Source organism: Acartia tonsa, chromosome 15 (assembly GCF_053477335.1).
Source record: "Acartia tonsa isolate MP-2025a chromosome 15, ASM5347733v1, whole genome shotgun sequence".
Classification (NCBI taxonomy): Eukaryota; Metazoa; Arthropoda; class Copepoda; order Calanoida; family Acartiidae; genus Acartia; species Acartia tonsa.
Window position 1 is genome coordinate 15,217,908 of NC_137274.1, and position 12,895 is coordinate 15,230,802.

At 31.8% G+C, this 12,895-nt stretch overlaps 1 protein-coding gene across 1 annotated transcript in view; it reads right to left on the reverse strand.

The window, feature by feature from the left end:
• Positions 1-9,549: 9,549 nt before the first annotated feature.
• Positions 9,550-12,895, reverse strand: part of LOC145306936 (uncharacterized) — an 80,843-nt gene continuing 77,497 nt past the window's right edge. The window contains exons 41-42 of the mRNA XM_080149275.1: positions 12,055-12,143; positions 9,550-10,296 (exon numbers count right to left, since the gene is read on the reverse strand). Coding sequence (XP_080005401.1) covers positions 10,249-10,296; positions 12,055-12,143 — 137 coding nt within the window. The 3' untranslated portion in view covers positions 9,550-10,248. The remainder of the gene's footprint in view (positions 10,297-12,054; positions 12,144-12,895) is intronic.

Sequence of the window (12,895 nt, forward strand, 5' to 3'; positions counted from 1 at the left end):
TAAAAGGCTCCTGTGGCCGCAATTTTTGACTTAGAGACTTCAAATTTTAAACTTAAGCCTTTCTTACATGTCTACATAATGTATTAAAATTTCATAAAGATCCGCCGCCGTTTTCCCGCCGACCGCCGACTGCGGCGGCTGGCAGCTGCCAAGTACAGCTGCGGCCGCTTAAATTTATGTTTTGATATTTCAAACATAAAATTTACATAAAAATAAACATTTTCTGCAAAAAAAAATTTTTCTTCTAGCTTCAAAAATAAAAAAATTACAGCCGTTTGAAATTTTTAAGTAAAAAAGGACCTAAAAACAAAGGTTGTTAAATAAAAGGGTGAAGGAAGCGAAAATTGATATTGACTTATTTAAGGTCGAAAATTTATCATAACACAGGGGACTTGCACAAAAATTGTTAGCCCTCTAGCTCTAATAGGAACTGAGATAGTAGGGGGTGGGCGTTGAACGCCCCCCCCCCCCCCCCCCCGACCGATTAAGGTGCGGCAAGGGGCCCGACTGTAAGGGGTTAAATTTTTAGGACTTGATTATAAAGACGCTTCTCTTATAACATTGTATTTTGTTGTCCTAGAAATCAGTATTTCAAAAATCAGATGAATAGGATAATTACATCACATGAAAAATAGTTGTCAAAAACGTTAAATAACAACATAATGGACTTACGGACAATCTGACAACGAGTATAGAGTTGCTACGCTTTCTAAATCGTACCTAACTGTTACAGGAATCATCATACAAAGTTTAATTTTACTAAAAGAGCTAACGTATGGACGGACGTACGAACGGAAAGACAGACGGACCCTTAATTATTAAAAGGCTTCGCTTTTTAAAAGTATAGAATAACTTTAAACCGAATTTTAATCACTTAATTTAATAACTTTTTTAACTGTTTAAAGAAAACTAATTAATAACAAAAGAAAAAGAGGAAGATGATTAAAGTCCCTCCACAGATTATAACTTCATACGATAGAATAGCCAATGAGAGGCCAGTATACACCGTAATTGACCAATGGTAAAATTTATGCTGGCCTCTTATTTGTTATTTTATCGTATGACGTCATAATCTGTGAAGGGTCTTTAATCATCTTGGATAAAGAGTCATAAACAGTACACCGTCTCCAAATAACTAAACAACTATAAAAGTTTTTTTTTTTTGCAATGGTTGTAAATATACTCAGGGAGGGAGGGAGGGGACATTGGACTGTAAATTACACTAGTATCCAAAGTTTTTATCTTATATGTAAGACACTTCAAATGAATTTTGATTGGTTTCAAACTATTTGTGTTTAAACTTTTTGACCAATGATTTTACTAATACTTAATCCTATTATATAAAGTAGTAAGCTTTTTTTGTCTGTAGCGAAGGATCTCGCTAACCGCTAAATTAATATGGTCCTCATTTACAGCGAAGCTACCTATAGGTCTCGGGATGGTTTTAGGCTATTCTATTTTTACAAAAAGTCTAGGCAGGTGTGGTTTAAGGCTATTTTTCTGCCCTTCCATATTCCTTCTAATATATAGCCCCTAGATGTTAGGGGCGCAGCCGCTAGTTTAATAATAAAGCTTTCTATAAACCACGGAGGGAGGGGACATGGACTGTAAATTACACGATTACCTAAAGTTTTCATCTCAAACGTTGGCTCTAAAACTTTGGGTACTTTTATTGAATTTTAATTGGTTGGTTTCTAACTATTTGTGTCCAAAGTTTTCGACCAATGATTTTACTTACTTAACTTATAATACGATCTAGAACGATGTCTGTCTGTTTGTTTGTTTGTACCGAATGATCTCGCTAACCGCAGAATTGATCGGGTTCTCCTTAACTAAGTAGATTCTCATAGGTCCCGGGAAGGTTTATAACTATTTTCTTGGGGGGTAGGACACCCTCAACCCCCTCAAAAATGAAAAATACCCCCCCCTCTCAAAAAAAATATTTTCTTTTTTTTCTTTTTAATCTAAAATACGACAAATTAGGTTGATCAAACCTCCTGGGGCAAAGCCGCTAGTTTAATCATAAAGCTTTCCATATAACTAGAGAGGGGACATTAGGTTGTAAATTAAACTGGGACCCAACGTTTTTATCTTCAACGTTGGCTCTAAAACTTTGGGTACTTTGATTGAATTTTAATTGGTTGGTTCCAGTCTGGCAGTGTTCAAAGCTTTCAACCAATGATTAAACTACTATGTAATTCAATAATACAAAGTAGAATGATGTCTTTCCGCCCCTCCGTCTGTCTGTCCGTCTGTCCCTTAAGATCTCGGTAACCACTGAACCGATCGGATTCTACCCTTCAGGGAATATACCTACTGGTCCTGTGGTGGTTTAGGCTATTTTCTTGGGGGGGGGGGTGTAACATCCCTAACCCCCCAAAAAAATTTTTTTACAAATTTTTACGAATTTTTATAAATTTTACTAATTTTTATGAATTTTTACGAATTTTTCGAGTTCGCCATTTATTTGCGATCCATTCACATTTATTTCGGCCGAAATATTATCGGTAATAGAAGATGTAATTAAACCTCTTGGGGCTTCGTCCCTAGAGGCTAGGGACGAAGCCGCTAGTTCAATAATAAAGTTTTTATAGAGAGGAAGGGGACTTTGGCCTGTAATCTATGCTGGTACCCAAAGTTTTTATAACAACTTTACCTTATGCAGTAACTCAAAACTTTGGGTACTTTTATTCAATTTTAAACTTTGAACTTTTAGTGTCCAAAATTTTCAACCAATAATTTTAATCTACAGAGGGGGTAATTTGTTTATTATCAAAAGAGATGCACATAAATTGTTGTTCATTGTCTTATCCCTTAAGATCCCTGACTAGTATGTAACCAGCGCACCTACAGACCCAGGGATCTAAAGGGATAAGACAATGGCAGATAAATTGATGTACATCCCCAATTATGATACATAAAATTACCCCTTCCTTAGATTACAATTAGTGTTTGAAACTTTTGGACGATTATCTGAATAACCCAACCAATCAAAATTCAACGAAAGTCCCCAAAGTTTTTAAGCTACCGAATGCGAAAATAGTTATTTCTCGCATCGTATTATAAACAGCTTTCCGCGGATATAGAATGATAGAATGTGCAATTATAAGATTAAAACCAGTTTTTTTAGCCCGTGCCTTCGGCTTTAATCTTATGATTGTACATTTTTATATTCGTAGAAAGCTGGATATAATACGATGCCAGACATAGTGTTTTCGTATGGATGAGAACCGGTTCTTATCCACCGGATTCGAATAAATACGAGAATAGTTATATCTCGTATCGTATTATAAACGGCTTTCGCGGATATAGAATGTACAATTATAAGAAAAAACTGGCTTTAATCTTATGATTGTAATTTTTATATTCGTAGAAAGCTGGATATATTACGATGCTAGACATAGTTTTTTCGTATGGATGAGAACCGGTTCTTATCCACCGGATTCGAATGAATACGAGAATAGTTATTTCTCGCATCGTATTATAAACGGCTTTCCGCGGATATAGAATGTACAATTATGAGATTAAAACTAGTTTTTTTAGCCCCGAGGTGACGAAGTCACCGGCTAAAAAAACTAGTTTTAATCTTATGATTGTACATTTCTATATTCGTAGAAAGCTGGATATAATACGATGCTAGACATAGTTTTTTCGTATGCATGAGAACCGGTTCCTATCCACCGGATTCGAATGAATACGAGAAAAATTATTATAAAACTTTGGGAACTAGTGTAATAAACCGCCCATTGTCCCCTCCCTTCCTGCAAAGACCCAACCTTAAATTAATATTATGATTCCTTAGTTAAAACTCTCTAAAAATCACACTAGAATCTAACCAATGAGCTATATCATAATTATAATGTATTAATGTGTAGATATAAGTTTCTAGAAACCATTGGAAATTTTATTTTTCTGTAAGTTACAGCTCGCTTTTTAAAATGCATAATTTGAACATTTTCACCTTTTTATCTATCTATCTATCTATCTATCTATATATCTATCTATATATCTATATATCTATCTATCTATCTATCTATCTATCTATCTATCTATCTATCTATCTATCTATCTATCTATCTATCTATCTATCTATCTATCTATCTATCTATCTATCTATCTATCTATCTATCTATCTATCTATCTATCTATCTATCTATCTATCTATCTATCTATCTATCTATCTATCTATCTATCTATCTATCTATCTATCTTTCTATACAAGGGTTATAAAACTGCATTGGGCAGATGAAATGCTTCCTTGTAAATGAGAACCTTATTAGTCCAGCGGTTAGTGAGATCTTTTGGTACTGACAGGCATAACGTATGATACCATCCACAAGTAGCGAAGCTCTTCAATTTAGAAATAAGGACAGTAGAGCAATTAAAAAAAACAGACAGACATACAAACGGACAGACGGACATTGCAAGTAATGCGTGATGTTCATATTGTCATACGCATCTTTACACAAATTTTTTATCAGTTTGTAGAGAACTACTGATAGACCGACGAACATTATGACTTATAGAGTTTACATTCAAAATAAAATACTTTAACCCACCCCTCTCCTTGGACGTCTATGCTTTAGAGACCATTACCGACCAGTGATCTAAATGGATAAGACAATGGCTGATAAATTGATGTACATCCATAATGATGATACACAAAATTACTACTTCAGTAGATTAAAGTTAGTGGTAGAAACGGTTGAATACTCGACTTAATGAATCAACCAATCAAAATTCACCAAAGTCCTTAAAGTTGTTAAGCCAACGAATAAGTAAACGTTATTATAAAACTTTAAGGAGTAGCGAAATAAACAGCCCATTGTACTCTCCCTCTTTGATTGCCAAGTCCGACAGACGGACAGACCAAGTAAATTAAATTATGAAAATCATGTTTCCCCCCAAAACCTAGATGCCTGACGGGCATTTTGAATTATAGAGTAGCTTCGCTACTTAAAGCTTGGATACCAGAAAGAGATGAGACAGTGGGCTGTGTATTACAATAGTTCCCAAAGTTTTATAATAACAATCCTTATTTGTTGGCCCCTAACTTTGGAGACTTTGGTGAATTTTGATTGGTTGATTTTCATTAAGTTCTTTGTTCAAACGTTTCGACCACCAATTTCAATTTACAGAAGGGGTAATTTAATCTGTTATCACTAGTGATGTACATGTATCGGCCGTTGTCTTATCCCTTTAGATCTAGCTATATATCTATCTTGTGTATTATTATTTGGGATCTACATAAATTTATCAGCCATTGTCTTATCCCTTTAGATACTTGCTTAAATGCAATAAAAAATAAAAAAGGGTTTGGCCAGTAATATTAATGGTGAAGGGATAAGACAATGGATAATATATTAATATGCATTCCCAAAGATGAAAAACAACATTATGATTAAAATATTGGTTCAAATATTTGGACATTTGGGGGTCCTGCGACAAACGCAGGAGTCTCAAACGTCGGAGTGGACAAACGTCGGAGTGGACACTTAACCTAACCTAACCTATTTTAGATCATCTCATATGTTTTTTAAATGCCTAACCCCTGCGGAGGGCTTATTTGTTCGTTAATATCTTAACCTAACCTAACCTAACTAATCTGTAAAGTAATACTTAATAAAATTAATATTTTAACACTCCTGCGTTTATCCACTCCGACGTTTGAAACTCCTGCGTTTGTTCTGGAACCCATTTGAGGCAAACTAATCAAAATTCAATAAAAGTACCCAAACTATTCGAGCCAACAAATAAGATAAACTTATTATAAAACTTTGGGTACCATTGTAAATTTACAGTCCAATGTCCCCTCCCTCCCTGGTAATCATAAATTTCGACAAGAACATAAAAAAAAACAAGGATGACAACATCCATAAGTAGCGAAGCACATTGACAAATATAGAAAGACTGCACTTTTAAAAATCAAAGTTGTTGGTTGAAAATTTTGAACACTGCTAGTCTGGAATTAACCAATCGCAGCACTCAAAGTTTTTAAGCCCACGAATAATAATTTATAAAACTATGGGTACCAGTGTAATTTATAGAAAACTAGCGGGTATGCACCTGGAGGCCTCTAGGGGCCACTTGAGGAGGGGAGAGTCAAATTTGATACCAAATTTATTATTTTATAGTTAAAAGAAAAAGTAAAAAAAATTAGGATTTTGTAGGGGCTATTTCTCTTAGGAGGGTGGTGGTACCCTCCCCCAAAATAGTTATAAACCTTCCCGGGACCTATGAGAAGCTACCCTGTTAAGGAGAACCTGATCGGTTCAGCGTTTACAGAGATCATTCGGTACAAACAAACAGACAGATAGACATACAAACAAACACACATCCTGTTACTTTATTATAAGGATTAACTACAAAAAATATTAAGATAAAATAAATAATTTATTTAAAATTCACTAAAAATAAATTTACATAAATATACATATTCAAATAATTAAAGGGATAAGACAATGGACGATAAATTGAGTTAATACTTCAGAACATTAAAATTATTGGTGAACAAGTTTGGACACTACAAAATTCAATAAAAGTATCCAAAGTTTTTGAGCCAAAGTCGGTCCAAAAAAAGTTTGGGTACCAGTGTAATTTACAGTCCAATGTCCCCTCCCTTTATCTGGCTTAGATAAAGACTTAGGATCTACTGCAGTTTACGGTAAAATATTTCTGGTAACGAGTATCTCCAAAAATCTATGAATTTTAAAAGCTGCTAGCTGCCAAACGGCTGAACGTACATGCCTGTGTTAAGAGGCATAAGAAGGCCCTTAAATAATCTGGAATATCCAAAATCTCAGAAAAAACGCGTAGAATAAGTCTTTTTGCGCATTTATGTAAGATAATTGTACATTTTTGATAGATGACTATTCCAGATTATTTGTAGGCCTTCTTTTGTCGGTTAAAATTCTGTGCTAGCAAAATCTATATGTTCCACCGTTTGGCCGTTAGCAGCCGTTGAAAGTGATAGATTTTAGGAGATATTCGTTACCAGGAATATTATTTTTCTGTAAAATGCAAGTTTTATTATTGATTTTTCTGCTTGTAAAATATAGAATTTTTTTTATCAAATTTTATTATATATAACTTACGTATAATCAGAAATATTAAATTATGGAAATACAATAAACTATAGTAAAGTAAAAATAGGCAAATCTGTTAATTTATTCATTTAAAATCAAAGCTATAACAAGGATGACAACAACCATATGTAGCGAAGCATAGATATGTAAAATCATTTTCAACAAACAGAATATAGTGACGTCATACAATACAAATGACCAATGATAAGCCAGTATTCATTTCACCATTGGTCAGTTACAATCTTTACTGGCCTATCATTGGTCATTTATATTGTATGACGTCGTTTTTTATTGGATACTATACGCTGTTCCCATTTTCAAAATATCAAAATTATCAAAGAAAAACGAACTAACGCATGTGATTTCATTTAGAAGTATATTTCCCCGTAGCATTATTGACAGACACACGGACAAAGTGAGTTACTGCTTAATGGTCCTTAGAATCATCACAAAAAAATTAACCATCTATTTTCCCCTATAAAAATTAGATGACGCTTATAGTAAAACTACCAGACATTCAGTAAATTTAATGTATATATTAGATGCCCATAGGTCATAGGAATCTTCACCAAAAATTTCAGCTTTAAATATTGAACTATCGGCTACGCCCCTAAAGGCCTCTACGGGCACTTGAAAAGGGAGAGTGAATTCGATAACCGACTTTTTTTACATTATTTTTTTTTCAGGGGGGGGGGGATTTTTTTTCTAGGGGCAATTTCTCTTGGGAGAGTGATGGTACCCTCTCTCAAAAAAAATGGGGGGGGGGTTATTTTTTTGGACGGTTGGGAGTGACCCACGCCCCCAAAAAATAGCCTAAAACCACCACAGGACTAGTAGGCATATTCCTTGAAGAGTAGAATCCGATCGGTTCAATGGTTACCGAGATCTTAAGGGATGGACAGACAGATGGACTTATATTATTCTACTTTGTATTATAGATGATTGAAGCAAAAAAAATCAAGTTCCGAAAAGACAGACAGACAAAGTAAGATATAGAGTAGCTTTGATTTTAAAAATTATTAAACTAAATTAAAAATATATCACAGAAACAAAAGTTATCAAAATTCTATTTTAAACAAAATTAGTTTTTATGAAATCTGATGACTTTTAAAAATAAAAATACTATATTTTCAAGACAAACTTTAATGGAATGTTTAGAATAGTTATTTATTGCATCGTATTATAGACAACTTTCTACGGATAGTAAAATGAAAAGTTAGAGTTTTAGAGTTTTTAACATAATTTTATTATTCGTAGAAAATTGTTTACAATTCGATTCGATGTACATGATTTTTCAGTATGCCTCATAACCGGTTCTAATCCAGCAGATATTAATCGGTTTCGAAGCATACTGAATAATTATGTATAGCATCGTATTATTTCCAGTTTCCTACGAACATAAAAACTGGTTTCAATCTTATAATTGTACATTTTTATATCCGCGGATAGATGTAATACGATGCGATAAATAATTGTTACTTGCTAACAAAATTGTAATAACACACATCCTACTATTTTCTCAGATATACATCCAATTACTGCATGTGACAAGAATAGTTATTTCTCGCATCGTATTATCAACAGCTTTCCGCAGATAGAAAAATGTACATTTATAAGATTAAAACCAGTTTTTTTAGCCCTGAGATCCCGATGGCACAGGCTAAAAGATTGCTTTTAATCTTTTCATTGTACATTTTTATATTCGTAGAAAACTGGATATAATACGATGCTAGACATAATTTTTCTGTATGGCTGAGAACTGGTTCTAATCCATCGGATATTAATCGGTTTTGAAGCCATACGAGAATTATATTCTATGGCTTTGGAAAAAATTTCTGAATTGGTGGAAAAAGTAAAAAACTATTTAAAAAGGCATAAATATTATTTTTTTACACAAGGACAATTAAGTGGCTTAGTAGGGCAGACAATAAAAAATATTATAAATTAAATAATTTAAGTTTTAAGGCGCTTTCTTATAAATCACCCAGTTGAGCAATTATACCCCCCCTCCCCCGCACTCTCCAAAACTTTTTTTTAAAAAGTAGGGTTAGTTAATGAAAAAATTATCCCCTCTTAATTTTAATTTATTTAGGGGTGGGGGGGGGGGGAGATTACGTATTTTTACAAAGCACTTTTAACAAAATATTTTTTTTCTTAAAATATAAGTGTCATGTGTGACGTCATAAAAATCTGTTTAAATCCATCTCTTTTTTATTGGTTTTCTTTTTCCACTTCTCCTCTCATTCTTCCTTTTTAGACGTATTTGTATGACGTCACACATAACACTTTCCGTATCTCACATATTTAACCACTCTAAATGAATAAGAAAATGGCCGATAAATTGATATACTCCCCCAATGATGATACACAAAATTACCCCTTCTGTAGTTTTAAATTAGTAGTTGAATCATTTGAACACCAACTTAATGAATCAACCAATAAAAATTATCCTTAAAGTCCTTAAAGTTACTAAGCCAATGAATAAGAAAACATTATTATGAAAATTCTGGGACTAGTGTAATAAACAGCTTAATGTCCTCTCTCTATCTGGTTTAACTGTCCTTGTTAATTAAATTACATAAAAGTATATGAAAATCAAAAATTAAAAATAAATCTTTAAAACACAAAAACAATATTATTTAGCGCTTTTTTCCAATAATTTCAACTAATATAATTCATTAATAGTTAAATATCGCATCGTATTATAGACACCTTTTCTGCGGATACTAAAATAAAAAGCATAGTTTGAATTCCAGTTTTGTTGCCCCAAAATTATGTGTTTTAAAATTTATTATTCGTGGAAAATTATCTATAATACGGCATGATACATGATTTTTCAGTATGGCTGAAAACCGGTTCTAATCCATCGGATATTAATCAGTTTCAAAGCCATACTGTAGATAATTATTACTAGAACATTTGGGTATAATCCCTTTAGTGACATCACCTCTTAAGAAGCGTTTCGTCTTATTTTCACAGTAGCTTTTGATCTTAGGTTAGATTAGGTGATTGTATGGGCTACATATAGTAGAAAAGCTACTGTAAAAAAACGATGAAATGCCCCTTAAGAGGCATTGTCACGAAAGGGACTTAACCCGAATATTTGTCTTTTTTTAAGGCGATGGTTTTCTATAATTATGGTCCGTACGAGACGATCGTTAGTTCAGCAGTCTGATTCCATTGTCGTCTTCCTTTGTCTTTCATCCCCTTCCTTTAATAGATAGATAGATAGATAGACATATAGATAGATAGATTTATATGGATAGATAGATAGATTTATATGGATAGATAGATAGATAGATAGATAGATAAATAGATAGATAGATAGATAGATATATAGATATATAGATATATAGATATATAGATAGATAGATAGATAGATAGATAGATAGATAGATAGATAGATAGATAGATAGATAGATAGATAGATAGATAGATAGATAGATAGATAGATAGATAGATAGATAGATAGATAGATAGATAGATAGATAGATTGATAGATAAATAGATAGATAGATAGATAGATAGACATATAGATAGATAGATTTATATGGATAGATAGATAGATTTATATGGATAGATAGATAGATAGATAGATAGATAAATAGATAGATAGATAGATAGATAGATAGATAGATATATAGATATATAGATATATAGATAGATAGATAGATAGATAGATAAATAGATAGATAGATAGATAGATAGATAGATAGATAGATAGATAGATTGATAGATAAATAGATAGATAGATAGATAGATAGATAGATAGACATATAGATAGATAGATTTATATGGATAGATAGATAGATAGATAGATAGATAGATAGATAGATAGATAAATAGATAGATAGATAGATAGATAGATAGATATATAGATATATAGATAGATAGATAGATAGATAGATAGATAGATAGATAGATAGATAGATAGATAGATAGATAGATAGATAGATAGATAGATAGATAGATAGATAGATAGATAGATAGATAGATAGATAGATAGATTGATAGATAAATAGATAGATAGATAGATAGATAGATAGATAGACATATAGATAGATAGATTTATATGGATAGATAGATAGATTTATATGGATAGATAGATAGATAGATAGATAGATAGATAGATAAATAGATAGATAGATAGATAGATAGATAGATATATAGATATATAGATATATAGATAGATAGATAGATAGATAGATAGATAAATAGATAGATAAATAGATAGATAGATAGATAGATAGATAGATAGATATATAGATATATAGATAGATAGATAGATAGATAGATAAATAGATAGATAGATAGATAGATAGATAGATAGATAGATAGATAGATATATAGATATATAGATAGATAGATAGATAGATAGATAGATAGATAGATAGATAGATAGATAGATAGATAGATAGATAGACATATAGATAGATAGATTTATATGGATAGATAGATAGATTTATATGGATAGATAGATAGATAGATAGATTGATAGATAAATAGATAGATTAATAAATAGACAGATTGATATATAGATATATGAATCTATCAACAGCAAGTGCAGACATAGAGACAAGTTCCCTCTGATTGAACACCTGGCTGCTAATCATACCTGATACTGCCGTTACAACATAGTATTTCTTTAATTATTTGTAACTACAATTTTCAAAAATCCTCTAAATTTTATTGAAAAATCTTTAGACGCCTTTGTTACTGTCAGTATTAAAAGATAAATGTATCTGAAGATTGCTTTCATGCATGAAACATGATGTTTTTGTTATTCATTATATGTGAACTATAGATATATGGATAGATAGATATGTATAGACAAATGGATAGATATGGATAGATAGATTGCCTGTATTACGATGCTATACATGATTTTTCGGTATGGCTAAGAACCGGTTCTAATCCAGCGGATATCAATCGGTTAGGAAGCCAAACTGGAAAAGAGTTTATACCAAACCTGTTTTTGTTTTCTTAAAGTATCCTGAAGAACTTTGGCCACTGATTCAAGTTGGTTTAAATATTGCATGGGGTCAGAACTACTGGTTCCTTTAATAGATAGATAGATAGTTATATTCAAGTTGGTTTAAATATTATATTGGGTCAGAATTACTGGTTCCTTTAATAGATAGATAGATAGTTATATTCAAGTTGGTTTAAATATTGTATAGGGTCAGAATTATTAGTTCCTGTAATAGATAGATAGATAGTTATATTCAAGTTGGTTTAAATATTGTATAGGGTCAGAATTACTGGTTCCTTTAATAGATAGATAGATAGTTATATTCTAGTTTAAATATTGTATAGGGTCAGAATTACTATTTCCTGTAATAGATAGATAGATAGTTATATTCAAGTTGGTTTAGATATTGTATAGGGTCAGAATTACTAGTTCCTGTAATATATAGATAGATAGTTATATTCTAGTTTAAATATTGTATAGGGTCAGAATTACTATTTCCTGTAATAGATAGATAGATAGTTATATTCTAGTTTAAATATTGTATAGGGTAAGAATTATTAGTTCCTGTAATAGATAGATAGATAGTTATATTCAAGTTGGTTTAAATATTGCATAGGGTCAGAATTATTAGTTCCTGTAATAGATAGATAGATAGTTATATTCTAGTTTAAATATTGTATAGGGTCAGAATTACTATTTCCTGTAATAGATAGATAGATAGTTATATTCTAGTTTAAATATTGTATAGGGTCAGAATTATTAGTTCCTGTAATAGATAAATAGTTATTTATATTCTAGTTTTAATATTGTATAGGGTCAGAATTACTATTTCCTGTAA